The 25,667-nt window shown below is 32.3% G+C and overlaps 3 protein-coding genes across 6 annotated transcripts; 1 reads left to right on the forward strand and 2 right to left on the reverse strand.

Moving 5' to 3' along the window:
- Positions 1 to 376: 376 nt before the first annotated feature.
- Positions 377 to 5,460, reverse strand: LOC143202397 (gustatory receptor for sugar taste 64e). 2 transcript variants are annotated; one of them, XM_076413896.1, is made up of 8 exons: positions 5,141 to 5,460; positions 4,137 to 4,322; positions 3,926 to 4,077; positions 3,756 to 3,872; positions 2,730 to 2,884; positions 2,424 to 2,586; positions 2,269 to 2,358; positions 377 to 591 (listed from the first exon to the last, which is right to left on the reverse strand). In XM_076413896.1, the coding sequence occupies exons 1-8, from the start codon at positions 5,439 to 5,441 to the stop codon at positions 481 to 483; spliced, it is 1,275 nt and encodes a 424-aa protein (XP_076270011.1). In that variant the 5' UTR covers positions 5,442 to 5,460; the 3' UTR covers positions 377 to 480. The 2 variants fall into 2 exon arrangements, with proteins under 2 accessions (XP_076270011.1, XP_076270010.1); XM_076413895.1 differs by having other exon boundaries at positions 2,424 to 2,616.
- Positions 5,461 to 8,371: 2,911 nt separating this feature from the next.
- On the reverse strand, positions 8,372 to 12,244 carry LOC143202396 (gustatory receptor for sugar taste 64e-like). Of its 3 annotated transcripts, none has more exons than XM_076413893.1 (9): positions 12,114 to 12,244; positions 11,723 to 12,052; positions 10,489 to 10,677; positions 10,278 to 10,426; positions 10,095 to 10,217; positions 8,979 to 9,133; positions 8,719 to 8,881; positions 8,579 to 8,668; positions 8,372 to 8,522 (listed from the first exon to the last, which is right to left on the reverse strand). In XM_076413893.1, exons 2-9 carry the CDS (start codon positions 12,027 to 12,029, stop codon positions 8,445 to 8,447), a joined length of 1,254 nt encoding a protein of 417 aa, XP_076270008.1. In that variant the 5' UTR covers positions 12,030 to 12,052; positions 12,114 to 12,244; the 3' UTR covers positions 8,372 to 8,444. The 3 variants fall into 3 exon arrangements, with proteins under 3 accessions (XP_076270008.1, XP_076270009.1, XP_076270007.1); XM_076413894.1 differs by having other exon boundaries at positions 11,723 to 12,029; positions 12,114 to 12,212; XM_076413892.1 differs by having other exon boundaries at positions 11,723 to 12,212.
- A 2,332-nt stretch (positions 12,245 to 14,576) lies between these two features.
- LOC143202670 (uncharacterized) lies at positions 14,577 to 25,404 on the forward strand. The gene is made up of 21 exons (XM_076414326.1): positions 14,577 to 14,724; positions 14,785 to 14,970; positions 15,104 to 15,249; positions 15,313 to 15,438; positions 15,491 to 15,645; positions 15,702 to 15,891; positions 16,413 to 16,502; positions 16,557 to 16,586; positions 17,666 to 17,718; positions 17,779 to 18,032; positions 18,084 to 18,269; positions 18,753 to 18,898; positions 19,789 to 19,914; positions 19,970 to 20,124; positions 20,173 to 20,207; positions 22,518 to 22,943; positions 23,142 to 23,296; positions 23,388 to 23,513; positions 23,568 to 23,885; positions 23,939 to 24,028; positions 25,312 to 25,404. The coding sequence occupies exons 1-21, from the start codon at positions 14,628 to 14,630 to the stop codon at positions 25,402 to 25,404; spliced, it is 3,183 nt and encodes a 1,060-aa protein (XP_076270441.1). The 5' UTR covers positions 14,577 to 14,627.
- The last annotated feature ends 263 nt before the right edge of the window (positions 25,405 to 25,667 follow it).

Here is a 25,667-nt window from a genome sequence, read left to right on the forward strand (position 1 = left end):
ATCAAACTTGAATTAAATTAAAACTTACTTACTAAAGACGATCTGTCTTTACTATATATAGTATGACGTAAGTAAGCGACGTAGCAAAGTAAGCTAAACTTACGCAGCATTTTATCACTCTAAATAAACAGTTCTAATGTTTACCTCGTAATGGAAATATCCAAAAATACTCGAATAGAGTCATCAACAACTTCATATCATTACGAAACGAATTATGTCTATATCTAAACCTCAATTTCCGGGCTCCTTTAGTTTTACCCATTTCTGTTCGATATAAAACGAAACTGAATCTCTTACACCCCTTCCCGTACTCACCCAAAAAACGAAACCAAAACAAAGTAAGCGGGGGGAACGAACATACACCTGTCACGTAATTTTCGTTTGTTTATTATCTTTAGAAAGTGTCACATATATTCTATACAGAAGCTTATCGTAACAAAATAATATCGCTAAAACTATCACTACACGGTAACTGAACGATTATTTAATACATATAATCTCGGTGGTGGACGAGTTCGAAGGGTATTTGGACTTGATAGCCGGAGAGAACTGGAAAATCATTAGTTCGAATGTCACGACGGTGGCTGCGGCCTGAAACAAATGTTAAATTGGGAAACGTCAGTGTCAGACGTGATATTTTGGGGTTATGCAATTTTGTAAAACGATTTAAATTGGTTGTTGGAGAAGTGTGAACAAGCAATACATGTTTTTTATATTGTATTTTATTCTAAAAACCATCAATATGTAGTTTTTGTAAAGAATACGTGACGTTGCCACAAAATTGCTAATGTTTAATGATTATGACAGATGTTAAATAATAAAATATGACATTTCCGTTTACGTCTTCATTTTTTGAACGTAGAAGATTTACTTATACACTTAATATTGAGCTAAATTTCTATGGTTAGTTCAGTTTTGTTGGAAATTTATATTATTCAAGAATTTGTTATCTTAATTATATATTTATTTTGTAACGAATGTTGTTTATTATATTGCTATGTATAGATTAGAAATGGTATACAAATGAATCATTGTTCGAGTTTGCTTTACAAATTAGGATACAGTTGAATACAACAAGAGCTGTATGTAAAAATCCTTTGACTTTACAAGTAATAAGCAGGAAAACTAGGCTGTGTGAATATAAAAAATATATTAGGTGTTTATGAGGTTAGACAATGTCTCTTCTTCACCATTCATTGCTGGATTTAACTTTGATACAAAATATTAAAATGTGTTCTACTTAAAAAACCAAAGAATAATCACAGATGTATCCAAACAAGTCGAGAAAATTTGTTCTTCAGGCATCATTGGTTTAAGTTATAATTCTAACTGTTACATTCTTATCTTAGTTAATTAAATTAGAGGGATTATACAGAATGTTACACCTAATCAAAAGATAGGATAATAATGTTTGTACATCCTTTAGTTGTTAGGTTGTGTAATGAAAGCTGTATTTAAAAAAAAAATAAGTTAAATAAAGTTCTAAAGCAATTTAGCGTAGCCCTTGCTATTACTTTAAAATTCATATATAGTTTAACCAAAGTAGCAGTGAACTCACGTCATTATATCATTTATTGCATATGTATGGTTTATTGCCTATTGCACAGATACTTACAGAAGAAAATAGGAGAAATACAGTGATATCACTATGATTTGATAAGAAAACACAGCAATTAAGTTCCCTAATGAAAATAATATACATTAGTTAGATGTACAATTACTAATTAGGTGGGTTAAACCCCCAGGGGGTACCTTTACTTTTATTTCACTGTTTTATTTAGATTACGATTTTGCTGAGTTGATATGGCAACATTACGATGTTTCGACGTCATTAATTTAGATGGCGCGAGTTCGCTGCTACTTTAAATAGGCTATAGTCTATTGAAAGTTATTTTGTACCTACGTCATTTAAATTTGTGACGTCGAAACGTCGCAATGTTTCCGCATCAACTCTGAGGTTTTAGTTCAGTTGGGCTTTGATATAAAACAAAATTGTAATCTAAATAAAGTAATTGAACAAAAATGTTATCAAATATAATTTATTTTAACATTATAGTCCATCAAAAAACTACAGTTAATTATACAGCCACAATAGTTTATAGGTTAGATTTATAACCTCTTATCGCTATTGCCTTGAAGAATTTTGCATACGTCTGACAAATTGCGACAGGCAATACATTAAATAATATCTTGATGACGTATGTACAAGAAAACTTTGAATAGACTATAATACGTGGATTTGTTTTGAACACATCTAATTTTTTTTACCTGCAGTAAGAAATTTTTGGTAATTAGAAAGAATCCGTGTCCTGTTATACCATTAGGCAGGTAATTAATTTGAGTTATAAGTCGGCTAACCTGCGGAAAGAAAAGTTTTCGTAAGTTCGTCCTTGTTAATTCCTTATAACTAACAGAAAACTTACGTCGGTTGTGTAACTTTCAGTGGGCAACGAGTACAAATATTTCAAAGGCTTTCGGGCTGATTCGTTCAGGGTGGCCGAATACAGGGAAACGGCCACCACCCGAAACACAATAAATCCGAAAGAATAAAAGAAATAAATGCTGTCAATTATAGCCTGTCTTTCTCTAAAAAAGGAATACATTTTAATGGCTATTCTAAAAAGAAAGAAACAATACAAAATCATGTCCGGACGTGGTGTATTCATTTTTTAAACTACCTCTAAAAAGGCGAACTTAATGGAAATCAATAATGAACGTTTAATACTTACTTTATGCTGTTGTATAACTGAATACACAGGAAAAATATATTGTTTATGAACGATATAAGTACCAGTCCCGCTATTTGTACGTCCACTACTTTGGTTAAGTAAGAGACCTTGTAGTAATCCTCTCTAATTTCTTTCCAAAATTTCATCGGTGGATTCTAAATAACCACAATGTTTAAATATATATTAATTAATATTACAAACAGCTTAACAGTCTAGAACGTTCTGTTAGAAAAACTGAACTATTTTCTCGCTAATCATATAAGTCAAATTCCTCAAATTTTGAAGAAAAACATGCTAATTTCCCACAAATTAGGGAATTACTCACAAGTTGGCAACGCTGGCCATAACGTCTATTTTTGACATTCAGAATTATTTTGTTATTTAATAGGAAATTATTTTAAAGTTTATATAATAATGACAGTTCATGGGATAATTCATCATTGCATGACACAAGACGTAAACATTTTAGATTCCATCACGGATCGTTTTGTAACATATTGTAGCTCCATATTATAACCCTATTTTCTATTAAAAATAAATGTATAGCATTTCCATGAAATATAGATAACATACATTCTTTGTCAAGTTTTGCATCAAAATGTCCTAATTTGTTTCGTAAAAAAATTCTGAACATTTTTTGTACGCATTTAGTGACTTAGCTGATATCATTTCGTGTTAAGTACTCTAACAATTATATTTATTTCAAAGTTAAAGTCCGTCCAATGGAATAGCCAATGTACGACATCAAAGTGTATGATGTCAGTACGCTGCAGTGTTGCCACATCAAATTCGACTTTTTGTTTGTTACTTTTACCGGTTTCTAACTTCTCATTATTATTATTAATTTAACACATTTAACAACATGGCCCACCAGTACCGATCAAAATCAAATCAATGACATGAAATATGAACAACATATTTCTTCTTAACTACTGAAGATACCTGTCCACATAAGAACTTTGAAGAATAAAAATGTACCGAATTATGCATAAAAAAACCCTTTTAAGTACATAAATGTTGACTCACCTTATATTGTTTTATTCTATTAGATATCTGATTAAACTTCTCTCTCAAAGATAAACTGATCAGAATGATGAATAAGTCGGTGAAATTCCAAGTAAATGTACTAATACAGTTGGTGAACTAGAAGAAACATAAAAATAAACATGGAAAGATAACAATAATATTAACCAGACCTCTACTAACACTGCTGCCCAATGAGAATAATTAACAATGGTAAACCATTGGGGAAAGGCTGCCCCAAAATAGATCTCCACAGGATACTTATCGTAATTCTTACAGGATAAACTATGTTGAAGATTCGTCAATATAAAGAGGACATGTTCGACTAAAACACGTTAAGAGCAAAATGCGTAAAAATATTAGAAACTTGTTTATATTACTTACTCATACCAAAGAACATAAAAAATATTGCCGTTAGTATGTTAACTCTCTTGGCATTTTTGTTAGTGGCATAATCTCTCATCGACATCTCCACGTAGGAGAATTCCTTTAGTATTTTCTCCCATTTCTTTGCCAGATAAATAAAGTGAACAGCCGCGAAGGTATTGGATAGGTAAAAACACGTAATAGCTGAAAATAATTAACATAACTTAGGTTGTTATTAATTAAAAAAAAAACAAAGAATAGCTGCAGAAGAATCCAAGCAAGCCAACAAATAAGTGATAATTATTTGCAAGGTTACGTAATTAAAATAAGATAATAAAGTAATAAAGGTTTTTTGGCAGTTTTAGTCATGAAAATTTGTGACATTTTCAATATTCTTTCGTCGCCATTTCTGTTAAAATAATGGCGGGTAATGAAAATTGAACAGGTTATAAAGAATTTTACGTTGAATAAAATAGTAGCATAATAATTCTTATGTAACCTTCAGTATTTAAGCTATTCAATGAGAAGTGTATTTTCAAAAAATTAGTGAATTTCTGTGTAAGTCATATATCTTTAAAACAGTAAATTCTACGGTAATTTAACATGGATTTTCGGTTGTTTCAGGCCAACGTACATATATTCCGAGCGATTTATCTAAATCCATTCCATTCAAATCCGTTCAAATAATGACAGATTAGTGAAAATTACACGGATTGTACAAAATTTACGCCAAATAGTATGGTAGTACATAAAATACTAATTATCCAACTGAAATCTTAAATTCCTTGGATGTGCCTGGTTTACCACCGTACAATTTATAACTGATAGCAGGCTCGGTAGTCATCATGATTTGAAATGTAAACCAACTTAAACTATGCAGTGGAACGCGCTTTTTAGTCAGCTAGTTTTAAAATAAAATTACGTATTTCTTATCAAACAACAAAATCAAGTGAATAACAAAATAATCATTGTTAAAGGAAACAATAGTTTACTAATGAAAAATGACCAAAGTTTATATTTACCAGTTTCATCGATGACGAATCCATACACCGCCAACTTGACGATGCAAAAAACGCTCATAGACAGGATGCAGAGGACGTGGACCAGCGAGTACACCGTCTTCCAACTAATCCATTTGAACTTTACCTCCTGGATGTTAGTGGAGAGATTATGCAGGGGCATCACCCCGAAGACCTGGGACAGCATCAGCGCAAACCGTATGTTGTCGTAGAAATGGTACGGCTTGAACGGCACCACTCCGTTGACGTGGTTCTCGTCGATGGTCAGCGACGTTTCGGACTTGATCTTCCTGAGGACCCGCATCGCCGTTCGATAGAAACGCTCGAACAGTCGCCTCCGCATCGGCAATATCTCGTTTTTAATCGTCCATTCGATGGGGGTCCCCATTCGCCCGATCTTATCTCACGTTCTAATGGAAATCGGTCGGTTTGTGTAAATATTTTTCGCAAATATCATCACGGTACATTTTCTTGATCCGTTTTCCCGAAAAGAAAAACACTACTCGTCTGAATTAATTCATTTATATTTTCATATCGTAGGTCAATCCACATACCATTTACCCCGATAATGATCTGGTTTTTATTCTCGACTATAGGGTGTTATTTTAAACGAATATTACTGTGTTAGGCTGTAATTATAATTAAACGAAATGGAATATTGATTTGTTTTCTTATTAAATGATTGATACATTTAATTGTTAAATTTATAGGTAGAACTAATGGCAGCGAGTGCAAAAATGTTTCAGAAACGGTAAAACAACTTTAACTGTTAAATCTCTCTACTGGTGAACCAACATATTGACCATCAGATAAAAAAAAGCCGATACTATAGATTTTTGTCTTTAACAGTATCTTCAAAAAAATATCATCAAATATAAACTACCTTCTCTATGGAATAATATAAATAACTGGCCACTATTCAGGGAAGAGATGCATAGAATAATCTCTTTACATTTACCATTAAAAACATAAATTGATATAAAACAGCTGCAATAAACATTACAAAAATTATGCCCGAGCCAGCATGGCATGCGACTTCTAACAATGAAACATGCATACATCTACCAAAAAAAAGAAGAAAAATAGCAGAAAAAAGGGAAGCTTGTTAAGAACTGGCAACAAGTAAGTACTGCAGAAAATAGAAAAAATACTGAAGCAACTAAAAACTGAATAAGTTACGAGCGAAACCAGGGATTTCAAAAACTTGTAAAATTTGACGCCAACTGAAGTTTTAGATTATTCGTTATGGAAAACCGGATTCTAAAGATGAAGGAAATAAAATTACCAGCTTTTTAAATTTGCCATTTCACATACACTCAGTTAATTTAAACAAACAATAATGAAAGATATAAATTTTCTGCATTAAACGTGTATCATACTATTAGAAATTGTGCAAAATATTATTTTATAGGACACCTAGTAATTACAACTTTTCTTGCAGCTATAATACACAGTTTTCATCAAGAGCCATGATTAAATACACATTACTGCTGGAACGAAAATATAGTGATATTATTGAAATATAATGCAAAAACGAACTATTTTCAGCATTAATGGTGAATCATATTTTTATAAATTGTGTAAAATAACAATTTGAAGGGCATTTAGTAACTGCATCACTTTTCTTTCATGAATATTTGTTAATTTTTAAGAGCCTTTATTAAATACACCTTATTACTGAGATCAAAAAATACTAATACTATTGAAATATAATTCAAATGAATTATTACTTTTTTCGTTCCCTTCAAAGTTATCCCCCCTAATTCGTTGAAGTGGTTTTGTGAAAGTAATTAATAGTTGGAAATCAGGTGAATAAGACAATTAGGGAATGATTTCAGTTGAATTTTGTAACGAAATTTTTGTATTTGATAAAAATTACTTAATTTTCTTGTTGGGTTCAACCAAAATAATTTTCTGCATATTTTCCGAACTTTATGGCCACTTTCTATCCTATTCCATATATTTTCATCATTTTGGAAGCATGTATGAGGGAGATTAGTTGCGTGGATATCAAAATGTATATTACAAGCAGTAGGTATACTCAACTGAGTCTACGAAAGCGTCCAACTTGGGTTAAAGTATATGACCGTGGATACATATTTTGTATTTTTTTTTTGTTGAAACTTAAGTAATCGTTATTTAAATAATATTAAAACTAGATGTGAGAGCTGGGCTTTGTTGAAGTATCGCCAATTAGCTACAACTTCCACAATTCTACCTTGATTTCTTCAAATAAAGCAGAAATATAAGGAATATCGAATATCTACCAGAGAGCGAAAAGTTTCGAAAACCCCACTAATGATCTGAAAATGCTATTCTTGTTAGAGGAATGTCAAAATTATTGAATTTGACAGTATATATCATCGTTAAGTCAATATAAAGGACACAAATTCATTGATTCTAATAATAGAAACATCAGCCATTAACAAACTATATTTCTTGTCTATTCATTGTTTATCAATTAACACAATTTTCGTATTTAATCGTTTAACCATAAATAAATAATATTACTGCAAACACGGCCAACAAACGTGCGCGGTATCGAGAATAGAACAAATACAGAACGGCAAAAAATATCAATAATGTAATTAGTAAACAAAAACACAAACCGATCGCTTCAATCAAGTCCTTTCGGAGGTTTATTATTTTTGTTTATTGATTGCTATGATGTTTTGCGATCCGTGTTATCTAATAGCGCAAATATTTATCAACGACAACGTTATTATACAGATTTGTTGTTGCCCAAATGTTATGCACTCTAAGGAGAAATCGTGTTATTTTTGTCGTAATTAAACTGATAATGGTTTGGTCTCATTGACGATAATGCGACACTCCATTCATAGAGAAGCTGTTTTTGCTGTTTTCTGTAACATGTGTCATACCTTAAATTTTATTTTGCATATATTTTTCAAAATACAAATTAAAAAAAAAATTAAATCAGAGATTATTGGAAAGTAAAGATGTACCTACTTCATTAATACAAATGTGCAGACATTTGTTTCAATGCTTTATAAGTAATAATGCAATTTAAAAAACGTGCTTGTTTGAATATATCATTGAGATAATGTCATCAGTTTTGAATAATAATAATTCTTTAGTAAAGTCAAGAGAAACTGAACTCTTCTCCAATTGCCTTATATATTGTCCAATGCCATAGCATTAACTCAAAATAAAACATTACATTTTTAAAAACAAAATATATTTCAAAAATATACAACCAATTTATAATTTAGCTTCTAACAATTAAAAATATTTGGAACAAATTCTGTGAACCTCCATGGACATAAACGACCTCTATTGATGAATTCTAGGCGGTAGCTTCATATAGGTTTGCTTGACTGAACTGTATCAGTACCAATTCGTAAGTTACAATAGCACTGGCCACCTGTAAGATTAAAAATCAATAGAATTTTATTCGGAATAAGTTCTTGTAGTACTTACACTGAGAATAATGCCTCTTTTAACTGAGAACATCTTACAACCGGTGAGGGCGGTCTTGTCGAAGCTGATCTGGACGAGGAGACGTCTGATCTGAAACCAACCATTAACAAGAGACATTCTGGTAGATGTTAAGAGCTTACCTCGACGTTATATAAAGCTGAATCCACGGAATTAAGAACGTTGGTGGGTGCTTTGCTCTCGTCGTTTATCCATGCCGCGAACAGTGATACGGACGTGGTCTTAAAAATCAAGTACACAAAGGAAAACACGAAATACACCTTACGAGCTAACAACGATATTGACCTAGAACAGAACATTGTTGTGATATTTTCGATGGACTGGCATCAAATCTAATAGATCGGAGACTTATAAGTTAATACAGTACTTGAGGATAACTCACTCTAAACTGTTGTACAACTGGATTAATAGGAAAAAAATGTTGAGGAAGAATGACCATAAGACTATAGGAGATATGTGCGAGTCTAGTTCCCTGCAGAAACTGGCTAGTCTGTCGTAGTCTTCACGAATACCTTTCCAGAATAGTACTGGATTGATCTAAAAGTATAATGAATATAATCATGTCCATAATATACACTATATATAGAACGAGCCATCGTTAGTATGTTATTTTCGTTGTTATTCGATTGAAAACAACCAATAAAAACTAAAATACTGAGATTTTGTGCTGTATAAATAATTCTATAGTAATACTAATCAAAATAGCTGTGTTATTCTTGGTGGTTTAACAAATATTGCTTTTAAAATATGGGAAAAAGAAACTAAGAGCATAATGCAAAGTTATATTTCTAAAAGTTATTAAATAAATGAACAGCATGAATGTTATTTATGGTGGAAATGTAAGCTGCCAAATTTGTAACAAAACATTTCTAATGACATCACATGGGAAGCAACATATAGCAATTTCACATCAAAAACAGCAGATTTTAAAAGAATAAAACAATAAGCCGAGAGGAAAATTATTCTTGTACAAATAAAAAAATTGTAAAGGTTGTGGGAGAAATAATATACAATTGTACTAGAAGTAATACTAAAGGTAATTGCTATTTTTATATAAATTTTGTTGCAATTCCCCATTTATTCGATTTAGGCTGTAATGTAAATGTAAAACACATCACCCAATTCTACCAAAAGGTAGTCAATTCATTACTAAGGTTTGTCCATCAAGAATAGTAGCAAAAATTGTAGTAGGGGCCATACTTGATTATATTTGGAGATTTCTAGGACATTTTGATTTTGATTTTTGAACTATCCACGCATGGGTTAAATTCGAACTCATTCAACTAATTATGGCCTAACGCATTTAAAGAAATTATTTGTTAAATCATTCATAAAGTACAACCACCAAAAAATAACAATCTGTTGCAAAATTGGATTTGGCAGCCAATGTCAGCAACACTTTTTTCAACAAGTACCCTTTAAAAACATAGTTGCCGGTCAGTTTCAATAGAACTATAAAAAACTATAGATGGCTCACCCTGTATAATAATAATCATACCTTGAATCTTTCGTTGTTCAGTTTCTGGGATATCTGTTGAAACCTCAGGGCCAATGCGGTGCTCATTATTATTATAAACAAATCGTTCACGGCCCATGTTACGTTCGAGTGAATTGTGATGATCTGTGTTCGGTATAGACTCAACATTGTGAATTGGTATATAATTGCGGGCATCTAACTTACAGTGGAGAAGATAACCGACCACGGATTGTAAGGCAGATAATTGAACAGTTGCGGGAATGTCGTCCTGTAATACAGCTCGATGGTGAAGTTGTCCCCGTGATGGTAGCTGAGGTGCTCTGACCAGTTCCCCACGTTCAACAGGTAATCAGCTGACAAGAATATCCAAAATTACCGTTTATTTGATACCTGGATATCGATGGGGTCGACTTACTCAAGCCCAGGAAGATGAAAACGAATGACAACCAGCGGATCTTCTTGTCCAGGCTCTTTGGGTATCCGTAAGTGGAGTTCATGATGGTGTCGATGTCGCACCACGATTTTATCAGCTTCTTCCAGGACGCGGCCAGTTGAAGATGGAGGACCATGGCTCCAAGAGAACCTCCATAGAAGACGGCCACAGCTGTAAGTTAAAAATAATGTCACATAGCAATATAGAAGATTAAAGGGAATGGAATGTTTGGTGGGAGTGGAGAAGAATTATTCATCGTGAGGTACTCAGATATTAGTTCGGCACTTTGCTGTCAAAAGTATTTAACAAGAAAAGTGCAAGGAACTAACGATATAGATCAATAAAATAATATACGTAATATAGTACATTTTGTTGCACGTTGGCAATACCGCCTCTAGTGTTCTATTTCACTATTTTATACGCTTTATTATGCGATGGTTAAAATAAGAGATTGGTGAAGTATGTTTCACGAGTAATACGTTCCAAGGTATTGACAGCATACACAAAATATGGGAAAACATCATCTAACAACTGACAGAGACTGACGAACAATTAAAATAACTGTTTAGAAACTTAACACTAACTCTACAAGGCTATAATTCATGGAGGCTGGGAAAGAAGTGGTGCAGTGATCATAAAACGTTGATGATTAGAAGAATATGGTACGGTCCGGTGAATTATCATTTACATAGTTTCCTGCGAACAGCAGGATTTATGTATGGAGAACCTCGAAAAGACCTACGGTCCGGATTATATCGTGGTATTCAGCTGATCCTCTCATTAATCCCTGGATTACTGCCAATGAATATCTCAATGGCAAAGTTGTTACTATGATGTCACTAGAAGATTGGTGCCAGACACTGTCATATTTCCAAGATGATAATGCACCCATACACAGAGTGGCTTGAGAGATCGTATAATCGCTAGCAATATCTCAACATATTTGAAGCGTTAAAGCAAAAAGTAGATGTCAATGTACAACATCACTAAAGCAATTAGCGCATATTTTGGTACAGCCACTGGTCAACCCTTTGGAAACTATCTGAAATGAAGTCACTTTGTTAATGAATAAATAGTGAAAAATAACACACGAAAATAATCAAGAAACCACAAAAAAATGCAAAATATCTAAGAAAAGTCGAAAACTGAAAGAACAAACATCAACATCAACAGAGGCAAAACTAATAATGTCAACCAATGGTTCACAATTACTTACCAACATCTCCGATATTAGACCCGTTCATAACCCAAAAAATAAGGCAAGATACCACCGCCACCGTCAATGAGAAAATCATAACAATGGCGTAGAGTGTCTTGATGCTCAACAGTCTAAAATGCATCTCCTCTAAACTCTTCCTCACGTTCTCCTGCGGCAGCAACCCCAATAACTGGCAGAAGGTCATGAAAGACTTCAAAGACACGAAGATATTCTTCTCTCCCTCATCATCAATCTCCTCTCGCTTATCGTCGGTCTTCGCTGGCGCCACTTGGATAGTTTTCAACATGAACTGCGACAGGAACATCTTGCAGCAGGAACCTGCTGGAACTTTCGGTATTTTGTTGAGCTTTCCCGCCATTTAGATCGATAAAACTAGACGTGTACTTACAGTGGTGCAGCGTGAACAATCAATCGCTTTGGTATTGGGAAAACAGCGTTAACTCCATGAATAATGAAGTTGTTTCGGATTTCGAACGCCTGCCAATCATACAGGGTAAACAGTGTACCGATATGAGTTCGACATATATATTTTTTGTTGTTATCTTTGTGCTTAATGGATGTTTTGTATGCTGGGGAGCCGGGGAGCTAGGCGGGCAAGGGGAAGCGCGCCTGTAATGGATGTTAAAGAATTCATTATGTGTCATCCAAAAATAAATGAGGAATATAGTTTTTTCTTTTGTAATTATTGGATTCTTTAGATATCAAGTTATATTTGCTCTGTCATTCAGTACTTTAAAATCTTTCTAAATATTTTCAGTGTAGAACAGTTTTTCTCTTAAAATCTATTAAATGGAATTTTAAAATTAAACGCTGCTTTATAAACTCATTAGTAGTTGAGTTATATCATGTTATAAAATATTCTTATACAATCTTAGAATGTTTTATTATCAATTTTTTAAATTTTCTGTCTCTAACTCTTTTCTGTCAATTTTTAAATTTAATTTTTTTTAAATTGTGTTGATGATATAATGTACTCATCATTAAACATATACTCTACTGAAAAATACTCAATATAACCAAAGTTTTGGTACTCAAAAATCATTAAGCCATAATTAGAATTCCTTCCGGTATTACCAACTTTTGCTGATTTTATTTTAAAACCGCAACCATAATTCCCTATGACTCAATTTTGATGTCAAAAGCATTCACTTTGTTAGATCAATGTCGCTTTATTAACGCTAATGAAACCAATATTATTTTACAACTTTTTCATAAATAATTCAATTTATCATTTGCAACTGGACATTGGCCTGACATTAAGACTTACAATTTGTTAGTCACAGAAATGTATACGTAGTACTTCGTATTACTATCTTTTATATACTATTTTTATTAATTTTATCTGTGTTTAAATAAAATATACTAAAATCATAATTACAAAGATTGTGGATATATATTTTTCCACAATTTTATATCTTTGCAATATTATATTTTGGGAAGCCCTTCGCTATTATATTTTGCATATTGGTCACCATCACTTTAGATCATCCATCAACTCAGAAAGTGAAGATATAGAAATCTGATAAACAGAAGCTAACACAATTTACAATGTTAAACATTTCGTAACAGAAGTTTTCTCTGTGTTTAAATTTGGCTATAGCAAAGGCATTATATCAAAGTATATAACTTCAATATCTATTATATCAAGATATTAGATCAAAAGTCTTACAATTTATTGGCACAGAAATATATACGTAGTACTTCATATTACTATGTTTTATATACTATTTTATTCATTTTAGCTATGCTTAAGTTAAATATACTAAAATCATAATTTCAAGGGATATTTCTTTGTTTTGTTATATTTTGGCATGTTCTTTGCTATTATACTCTGCATATTCGTCACTATAACTTGATTTAGACATCTATCAACTCAGAAAGTGAAGATATAGAAATCTGATATACAACAGTTAACACAACTTACAAACCTAAACATTTTGTAACAGAAGTTTTCTCTGTGTTTAAATTTGATCGAAGGTCAAAATTTGAAAGGTTATGATTCCCATTTCCTACATCAAAGGCATTATATCGAAGTATATAACATCAATATCTATTATATCAAGATATTAGATCAAAAGTCTTACAATTTATTGGCACAGAAATATATACGTAGTACTTCATATTACTATGTTTTATATACTATTTTATTCATTTTAGCTATGTTTAAGTTAAATATACTAAAATCATAATTTCAAAGGATATGATTCTCATTTTCTACATAGATTTTTCCACAAATTTCTTTGTTTGGTTATATTTTGGCATGTTCTTTGCTATTGTACTCTGCATATTCGTTACCATCACTTGATTTAGACATCTATCAACTCAGAAAGTGAAGATATAGCAATCTGATACACAAAAGTTAACACAACTTACAATGCTAAACATTTTGTAACAGAAGTTTTCTCTGATTTTAAATAAAATATATGAAAGTCATCATTTCAAAGGTCTTGTACCTATTTTCTACATCAAATCTTCTAAAACTCTGGACCTATTTTTATATAATATTTCTGACGTTTATGATGCTCCCCTTACGTAATATTTTTTATATATTTTTCAACATATAATGAAAAAAGCTCTTCTTAAAGAATAAACATACCACTTAATATACTTACCATATATTTTCTGTTATAGTCAGCTCGCCTGGCTAGAAATAAACATACATTGCATTGATAAGACCATCGGAAAAACATATTTTTTTCCTTTTATATTCGATGGCATTATCTTTTACCACTCAATATGTATATAGGATTCGATCCATAATAATTTTGCAAGTGCTCTTTGCATAATGGCCATAACAACACGCGGGTCTTTTTCGTTTCTCGTCAAATTGGGACGAATTTTGTTCGTTTTTCCATTGGAATGTCGACAGTTTACAATAGTAAAACCCATACACACGTTTTCGATGATAGTTTCGGTTGTTCTCGCGCTTCTGTCAGCTTTACAAGTTGTTTTGTGCTTTTATTACTTGACTCAACAGGTCGACAAGTTTGCCTCGTCTAGTAAGTGGTTGGGATCTAAAATAGGACGCAATAATAAATATATAACCTCAATATTTGTAGCTGAATTTGTATATGTTACCACGGTGTTCGTATACAGAGTGTTCTTCCTGAGAATATCGATGAAATGGAGAGATTTTCTCAAGCCATGGGCAGAAATCGACTTAATGATGAGTAACTACCCAGTTTTGGAGAAATATCACAGGAAAATGAAGCTCATTGCTTTTGTGTTCATCTTTTTTGCTGTTGGTGAGTACTTTAGACATACATTTATTATGTGTGTTACAATGAGCGGAGTGGACAGCTTTTGTGCTGTTGAAGAGAATGACTGACTGAAAAAACTACTGACTATATTAATGTGAAACAATTTTATTTATTATAGGTGAACATATATTTTTCATGTTCTCCAAGGGGCTCTACAATCTTGACCAAAACTTCGTTGAGAATTTAGATTCCTATTTTCAAGCGATTTTTAATTTCATTTTCTTCATAATCCCATACAACAGATGCCTCGGGTGCATATTACAGGTGATAATTTTTACTTAACATTCAACAGACGAATATAAACTACCAGTAGAAAAATATTTTTAGGTCCTCAATTGGTTTTCTACATTAACATGGACGTTTGCTGATATTTATCTGGTGGTCGTGACAATCCCTTTGACTTTCAGACTTCGCCAGATTCACAAGAAACTCAAGTTCTTGATCAAGCATCAGGTAGGGGTTGCTACAGGCACTCTCTATTCGGTTTTTTAACGTATCGTTTCAGATAAAAGATGAGAACCAATGGCAGAACATTAGAGAGCACTTCTTCCAAGTGACTCAGATCTGTGAGCACACAGAAAACTATATGACGCATGTATTGACGGTATCATTCTGCAATAAATTGTACGTGGTCTTGTATCAGCTTCTTGGTTTTATCAGGTGAGTTAATTCCAACGCGTTATCTTTGAAATAATTAATATAAAATTGTATTTTAGAGAGCATCAAACTAAACTTTATTATTTTTACGATCCAAATTTCTTCAGTCGGTTGTATTTTGGGGTATCATTCGCCATTATCCTCTGCAGATTGGTCACCGTTACCTGGTTCAGCGCTTCGATCGACTCCGAAAGCCAGGATATAGCAAAATCTCTCTTTTCAGTACCCAGCGATATCTATAATACCGAGGTAGTACTAAACGGCACACTGTTTTTGTTTAATGTGAAATGTTAAGTTGGCAAGAAAATAATTTCGGTTTTCGTGTGATTTTAATGAGTGAATTTAACTTTACCTCTTTGTTCAAATAATTTCTAGTAATTCGTATCATGATAACAACTAACGTATGAACGTTGTGAACTTGTCACAGAGACAGAATTGTGAACAGAGACCTAGTGTTATCCGGATTAGTGTTACCAATGCAAATTACTAAGCTAAAAACTGAACTATGGTTTTTTTCTGAAATCCTATTTAATAAATATTAAATGTCAAACGCGACTATAAAGTATCGATTTCATTTTAATATTTATATATTTTTACTTTCTATATCTATTTCTGTTCTAGATTGAATGTCTGTCTACATATATTGAAAATATATTTTTGCCAACATAACAGTTACTCTATATATATATATATATATATATATATATATATATATATATATGTATAAGAAAAAATATAAGATATTAAACGTAAATAACCATGATTTACAGGTAGAGCGATTTGTACTGAACATAACAGTCAGTCCGCCCATTTTAAGCGGCTTCAAAATGTTCCACATGACAAAATCCCTCATTTTAAAGGTAAACAAGATGATTTATGGGTATAAACCGACAATATTGACGATAATGTTTCAGATTGCCACCTCCATCATTGTCTATGAATTGGTTCTAATAAAATTTCAAACGAAAGTCAATATTTGAAATAGATTGCGACTATAATAGATGACTTTCGAAGGTGGGAATTACTGGAATTAATTCAAAAACATGCTTGTATAGTTCAGCATACAAGAAATAATATTTGCTATAAAATTAAGGTTGTTTAAAATGGTTTTTTTAGCCGATAATGTTGTTATATATTCCTATTTTTTTTTAACAAAAATATAATTCTTCCAATGATATTCGTTGTAATATGGCTAGTTTTATTAACTCAACCCAACTAGGGTAATACTATCCATCTTTATTTGAATTAAAAATGTTTTCGAAAAGTAATACGATGAGAGTAATACCAAAAATAAAATGAGAATAAATAAGTAATTATCAGAAAGTAATTAAATATAATTTAATGCTTAGAATGATATATGTTAAAAAGGGATTGTATACAAAATATATACGCTGTAAGTTAAGTTAAATGACATGTTCGTCTTGACATAAGCACTATTTTAAAAGAAAAATAAATAAACTATTTAACAAGATTATTTTCTTAATTTCTAATGACAAGACAAATAAACAAGTATAACCTGAGTGGATTTAGTTTTTACTCATAGTATAGAGAGAAATACAAGATATTGCCGATTAGGCATTGTCTGTTTACACATTTATTTATTATGAATTAAAATGAAAGTGAAAAAATTACTGGCCTTTTAAAAACGAGTAGATAAAATAGATAGATAGCATATTCGTTGCGTTCTGAACCACAAAGTTAATCAATCAATCAAATTGTGTAACCATATTCACGAAAATTGACTTTAAACCAACGAAATTACGTATAAGTTAGTTTTAAACGAAAAAACCTAAAATACATCCTTGATAACTTAATATTTGGCAACTATAAATCAATATTGATCATGATTAATATATTTTGGTAATATAATGAACTATACCTTGGATATTTTATTCAATAAATAACAATATTAATATCTCGACCTTGTAGCCCCAAACATTAACTACCTATATATGTTTGTATTGTTTGTACTCATACATTCTGACGATACAACAACAAACGTATCTTTTTCTTGTTTATATAGATAATATATCGTATTTTCTTAGCAAATAAAAGCAAAGAAATGTTCCAGAGAAAGTACGTTTGTTTATGACATGAAGAATGATTATACAGACGTTAGAGCACCTTTAAATGCAGAGGTTGCAAATTTGACGTTTGGGTCTGCCGACGATTCAAAATGACATCATCAACGAAAGAAGCGTTCAGTTTCCTGATAACACTGGGCCAGTATTTGATGATTATACCAGTTGATGTGCCTCCAAGAATATCCAGATCGTGTTGGAGCATCCTCAACATATCTTGCACGATAATGTTGACTCTAATATCATTGATTCAAGTGATGTTATGCCTGGTATTCTTGATCAATCAAAAAGACAAGTTTATATCATCATGTAAAATGTGGAATCACCGATTTTGATACTTGTAAATCATTTGAGTTTTAGCTGAATTCGTGTACGTCCTGACAGTGGCTATATATAAAGTATGCTTCGTTTATATTGGAAAAAGATGGCACAATTTCCTGGAACCCTGGTACGAGATTGATGTCTGCATGAAAGGATACAGGATGGTGGAGAAGTTCGATAGAAAAATGAGGATAATCATCGTAGTTTTTGTGATTTTTGGTGTGGGTAGGTCCAGTTTAAGGGGGCCTTCTGGTCTAGAGCCAACGCGTGGTTTAAGTAATTATATCATTGTTGAAAAACCTTCAAGAAAAAACTTTACCAAAAAAAATTCAGACCAGAATGCCAAATTTTTAATAAAAATTAATATTAAATGGAAAAAAAATTTTGCTATACACCAATGAGTCCCATCATATCAATAGTACAATATCAGTACAAGTTATAGGTTGTTTTTCTCTTCGTTTTTCGTGGTTACTATACAATTTAATACTTAGTTGAAGTTATGATTCTTTAAAATGTGTAGGATATGTTAAGAATCTTATTATTTGATTTATATATCCAAGGTTATCACAACAAACTGTACAGTGAAAGAATAATCTATATGATTTCTTATAGTATTATAAAATTATTTTAGTTCCAGCCTAACATTTGTACCACAAAAAACTGTATAAACTTGTAGATCGTGATAGTTAAATCAATTTTTTTAACTAGGTGAACATATTCTCTTCATTTGTTCCCAAGATATCATGAAACCTGACCAAACCTTTGGACAGATCTTGGATGGATATTTCAAAATTATCTTTAATTACGTATTTTTTATTTTACCGTATAATCGATATGCTGCCATTATATTTCAGGTAAGCACCATAATTAATAGGAAAAAAACAGATTTAGTTAAACTAGAAATCATAGGAAAAAAGGAAAGTTGAGAAAAAGTATTTTAACTGAATTTTGAGTGACTACTGTATATATATGTATATATACGTATATATATATATATATATATATATATATGGACATTTTGCAGTTGCTAAGAAAGACCTATATACATAGAGTCTTTGTTTCCGTTAAATTATGACTTCACGCTCTTATTAATGCCAGATCTTTACTCGAAATTCTACTCTACCTAGATCAAACTACACAACTAGTAAAGATCCACCGTGTATGTACACACGTTGTAGAGAGAATTAATTTTATTGGCTAATCCTCAAACAGTGCTACATAATCCTGCACATGTTTAAGGTTCCTGTAATATAATACATTTGGTTGCATGTTGGCAACGCCGCTTCCATTTAAATTATGTAACAGATATGTCAAGTCTCATATTGCTGTCATATACTACCATAGTCCATGATGATAACGTACCCATATACACAGCTAAAAGTCTTGGTTTGAGGAACATCAGAACATCATCAAACATTTTCTTGACCAGCACAATCGCCAAACCTCAACATAACTAGCCGTTGTAGGGAGTTTTAAAACAGATAGGAGAAGTAGATTTTTCCACCAACATCATTGAAGCATTAGGCAAATGTTCTGGCACAAAAATTGTACAAGACTTCATAAGAAACCATTCAGATACTCTTTATTTTTATTAACAAATGTTACCTCAATACCTTATTAATAAATACGTATTGTGTGTAAGACAAGTGTTCATAACAGAAATGATAATGATAATATGACAAAATAATTTCATTCTCACACTCATCTTCTTCCTCTACTTCATCAAAGCAATAATATATTTTAGGTTATAAACTGGTTATCTACTCTCACGTGGACTTTTGCTGATATCTACTTGATAGTACTGGTAATACCATTGACATTTCGATTCAGACAGATCAGAGATAAAATCAATTACATGATGCAACACAAGGTACTACCACAGTAAGAATTTTAAACAACTTTACACCAACTTTCTTCTTCGATAGATCGGCGAGAAAAATGAATGGTCAATGATTCGAGATCACTTTCAGAAGATATCCGAGCTCTGCCAACATACCGAAGGTTTCATGGCTCCCGTCCTTGTCGTGTCCTTCGGGAATAAGCTCTACGTCGTTCTCTATCAACTCCTGGGATTTATTAAGTAAAACTATAGCAGTAAAATAGCGAGACATTATGGCTTTTCTTTTAGGGAGCACCAAAGTAACAAACAAATCGATGAGATCAGTTTGTTCAATCGTATCTACTTTGGACTATCTTTCGCTATAATCTTGGGTAGATTGGTGTCAGTGACTTGGTTTACTGCTTCGGTTGATACAGAGAGTCAGGAGATAGCGACTCTGTTGTTCTCTGTTCCCAGTCAGATTTACAACCATGAAGTTGGAAGTACGGTCATGAATGGTGGTCTAAACATAACAGGCTTGTTTTGTGTTTCAGGTTGAGCGATTCGTGATGAATTCAACGCTCACTCCACCCATACTGAGTGGTTTTAAGGTATTTTACCTAAGAAAGTCGCTGATCTTAAAGGTAATCTCAAAAAATAAAATCTTCGTGGTAACTGTTTTTATAAACCATCAAGAATGATTCATTGAAACACTAAATCACATGGTGATAAATACACATAATTTAATCATAACCAAAAAAGCACAAATAAGTATAAAAACTGGCAAAATTTTGCTCTAAAGGTAAAATATAATCATCAGAAAATGAAACTAGTTTATTTTGTAAATTATGTAAAAAGCAATCAATTGTAAACTTTTTTAAATTTATTGATATGTTATTACTAGCCGTTGCCAGTTCAGTGACTTATTTAGAAAGACCTTTACATAGTTTCTAATAAAATAAAAGTTTGCAGGAAGACGTCAATTGAAAAGTCCCCGGCCTAGCACATAGATGGCGCTACTACAATTAAATCCATATGCTTTTTAGTTAGCAATAATCCTCAAAAGATGCGTGTATAATTTTAGTCGGATTATTAGTTTGTGCATTTTGAGTGAAGCAAATTTTATTATTGTGAAGAAAATGGATGAAAACTGTGTGCAAAGTGAGTGCCGCGCGAACTCACTTCTGACCAAAAACAACGACGAGTTGATGTTTCGGAGCAGTGTTTGAAGACGATCAAGCGTAATAACCTCCGGGTTTTTGCGTCGATATGTGACAATAAATCGACAGTCATCCGAGTGGACTGCACACTATGAAGCCGCTCCAAAATGTAGCAAAACGCAACAGTCGGCTGCGAAGGTTATAGCGTCTGAATTTTGGAATGCACATGGAATAATCTTCATTGACTACCCTAAAAAAAGAAGCACTATCAACAGCAACTATTACATAGCGTTACTGGATCGTTTGAAGGACGAAATCGCCGAAAAACGGCCGCATTTGAAGAAAAAGGATGTGCTGCTTCACCAAAACAATGTACCGTATCACAAGTCACTGAAAACGATGTCAAAATCCATTAATTGGGCTTCAAATTGCTTCCTCATCCACCGTATTCTCCAGATCTGACACCTGGCGACTGTTTCTTGTTCTCAGATCTCAAAAGAACGCTCACTGGGAAGAAATTTTCGTCGAATGAAGAGGTGATCGCCGAAACTGAGGCCTATTTTGAAGCAAAGGACAAATCGTACTACAAAAATGGTATCGAGAAGTTGGAGGGTCGCTATAATCAGTGTATCACCCTTGAAGGGAATTATGTTGAATAAAAAAACTAATTTTTCCAAAAAAACGTGTTTTACTATGGTAGGCCGGCGAATTTTCAGTTGACTTGTTGCTTTTCAGTGTTTTTACAATGTACTGAAAATCTACCTTTTCTTCCAAATAACTAATACATTTTTTGTATTTTAATTAAAACTTTTCAGATCAAAAATCAAATCTTCGTTCAAATCGTCAAATTCTTTTCATTTGCTGTAACACCGTATGCACTAATAGTTTTATTCATATTTATATGAAATTATTCGTATGAACACTTTGGTTGAGGCTGAATTCAATATGCACCGACTTACTTTCGTTTACTTCTATTTCCCATGTCTAGGGCCATTTATTTATCTGTGTGTTGCAGTTTTTGGTTACATATATTAGATTTTTTCTATTCATGAATATGAAAAATGATAATATGTGTTTGATGCTGCATATTATGTGTGTAAATGTAACCATAGCATGAATCACTCAATCGTTTGCTTATTCTATTAATGATATTATACCTTTTTGTTACAGATAGCGACGTCTATCATCGTTTACGAGTTAGTACTACTGCAGTTTCAAAATAGGGTAACCTCAATAAATACTTAAATATAAATGTTCTTGATATATATAATAAAATTAGTGTAGTATATTAATAAATCACCAAAAATGATTTATATTTTTTTACCCATTAGTAGAGCACCCTGTATAAATACCGACAAAAAAATATCGTATCATTGTACACGGTTGAGAGGTAGCGTATTATGAAAACACCTATTAATAATAAACCATTGTTCTGACATTCCCCCAGCAAGTGTTAAAATCAATTTGAGCCCCATTCTCTCCACCCGGCTTAAGTGGAGACCTCTACCCCAAGCATGGCACACGAAATGGACATTAACCGCACTTTAAAGAAAGTGATATTATTGGGACAAGCCCTCGGGTATTTTCCTGTAATCGATCTAACCCGCAATCCCCATTTCTCCATGAAATCCTTCAGATTCGGCTACGCCGTCTTCACCATGATCGGGCCGTGCTTCATGTTCGCGATGCAGCTGGTGAAAGCGGTGACGGGAAGCTTCACGTTGTTCCAAGTGGAGAAATTGTCCGCCTACGCTGGGTCAGCTTACGCGTGTTTCGTTTTCATTGAACTGGCGACGAAATGGTCGAGATTAATGGAGGAATGGAGGTTCGTGGAGAATAATATGAAGAACTATGGATTCCCCAAGAAACTGAACAGGAATATCTATTTAATAGTGGTGTTCTTTGTCACAATGTTGTTAGGTATGATATCCTTTTATTTGTTATTAAAGACATAACGTTATTTATTTTAATTAGTCATATTTAAGCTATTATTAGTCACTTGAGAAGAGTGTTTTCGCTCGAAGGGTAGGAGTATTAGATTAGGCTAGATATTAATATCATATACACGTTAAAACCAGAAATTTTGATCCATTTTCAAGTTAATACTAATTATTTCAGTCGAATATATATTACATCAAACTAGCAGAATATATAGAGCCAAAGGATGTCACGAAGATCATAACAGGGCCATCAAATTTTTTCTCAGCAACCTTACATTATCGCATGTATTTCATCATATCCCCTATAATATACCAACTAGTTTCTTGATTCATGTAAGTACTGATTAAATTACTTTTCTTCTATTTGCAATAAGTGGTGCGTGATAATTCACCTTTCATAATTTATTGAATAATCCATTTTTAGTACTGGTTGTTTCAAATCCATTTTGCTTTTACATATGTCGACATCTTCGTAATGATCATGAGTATGTGCCTGGCCAGTAGATTGAAGCAAGTCTCCCACAAGATTCAAGAATCCGCCTCACGACAGGTACTTATTGTTAAAGTCGTCAGTCTCTTCTTAACATTAGGATGATAATTTTAGGTTATTGATCCCCTAGTGTGGCACCAGCTAAGAAAAGATTACACCCACTTAGTTAACTTATGTCACACGACAAACGAGAAAATATCCAACGCTATACTGGTGTCTTTCCTACCCAACATCTTCACCATACTGACTCAAGTCTACAACAGTCTGAAACCGCGACAAAATTACGTTGAGGCCATCTATTTTTACTTTTCCCTGGTGTTCCTCATCTCTCGCACAGCCATGGTGGTGATCTGTGGTGCCATGGTGAACGAGGAAAGCAGGACGCCCCTGAACATACTCAACTCGGTCCCGCCAAGGGTCTATAACAGAGAGGTTGCAGTAAAATTGTCCTCGGCAGCGACATATTTCAGAACTGTGTGTTTCAGATAGAAATCATGATAAAGCAGATATCTAATTTCGAGACGTCAATGAACGGGAAGAATTTCTTCAATATCAAGCGTCATATTATCTTGGAGGTGGGATATTCTTGAACATATAAAGCACTTAGGGTGATAGATTATTTAAAACAATAATATTAACTGTTTGAATATATTTCTTTGCAAATTATGAAAATGTATTTCTGTCATAAATATTTTATTTGCCAAACATATAGAGAAGTGACTAATTAAAGTTGGGACAATTGTACCAACTTAATTACAAACAACATTTTGAGCACTTCCAGTACTTTTTTGACAGAATGTCCTTTTTCGTTCTTCTTCGTTATAATTTTATCAACTATGATGCACGTTTCTTCAATATTCGTTGTAACATCTTTTAACAGTAAGGTTTATCTTTTAACTATATCTATTATCATATTATATAACTTTATTAGACGTTTTTACATCATTTTGACAACCCCCAGTACTTTTTGTCAGAATATATAGTTTTTTCTCCATTATAATTTTATGAACTATGATATAGCTTTTTTAATTTTTCGTTGCAATATTTTGAAAACCCTCAGTACTTTTTGAAAAAATTTTAAAAGCAAGATACACATACATATTCTAACTAAATTCACAATTTTTACGTCATTTTGACAACTCCTAGTACTTTTTATATTTTTATACAAATTATATATTTTTTGTCAGTTATAATTTTGTGAGCTATGATTCATCTTTTTTAATTATTCGTTGCAACATTTTGACAGCTCCCACTACTTTTGACAGAATAAATTCTTTTCACCGTTATAATTTTATGAACTATGATGCACGTTTCTTCATTATTAATTATAACCTTTTTAAAAGCAAGATACATATGATTTTAAATTTATTCAGTGTTTTAACAACATTCTGACAACTGCCAATAATTTTTGACAGAATATATCGATTACTTCTCCCTTATAATTTTATGAAATCTGATGCAAGTAAAAGATACATGAAATTAATGTATTTAACTTCATACATGTTTTAATTAACTTGACGGGTACAGTAACACTAGTACCTTTTGAAAGAATATATCTTATTTTCTCCGATATAATTTTACGAACTATAATGCACGTTTTTTCATTATTCGTTGTAACATTAAAAAAAATAATATGCACATTCATTGAGCTTTGTTTATTAATATTTATTGCAATTTTAAAAAGACAACCAATTCAATATTTTTCGACCTATAAACGCTTTGAGGTTATCCTACAATAAAAGACATAATTTTTATTGGGAATCAGTATTAATTTAAATGGATTTAAGGTTAATCTATCACTCTAAAATTACTGTTTCTTTGCTCTTGGATATATTTCAACTATTTCTCTTGATTTTAGATAGCCAGTGCTATTGTCACTTATGAATTGGTGTTGATTCAGTTCAACAACGAATACCTGAACTCTTGGTCAAAATCAAACCGATGTGAATAACATGAATAGTCCAATAATCAAATATATGACAGAATAAAATACACAGGCCATTTGAACATTTTTTTCTATATTTTCAACTTATTATTAGTTATTTGGGGTGCTCAATATGAAATCAAAAGTATCAATTACCAATGTATCAGATCAGGGAAATTAATGTATGAAAGTGTATTAAAATAATTTAATCATTTAATTGTTGATTTATCATTTGATTGTTTATTTATGTCACATATCTTGTACAAGCTTTAGTTTTTAAGTTATATAAG

This window comes from Rhynchophorus ferrugineus, unplaced genomic scaffold (genome assembly GCF_030347505.1).
Source record: "Rhynchophorus ferrugineus isolate W39M unplaced genomic scaffold, kcgeb_rfMv2 rfM9, whole genome shotgun sequence".
Classification (NCBI taxonomy): domain Eukaryota; kingdom Metazoa; phylum Arthropoda; class Insecta; order Coleoptera; family Curculionidae; genus Rhynchophorus; species Rhynchophorus ferrugineus.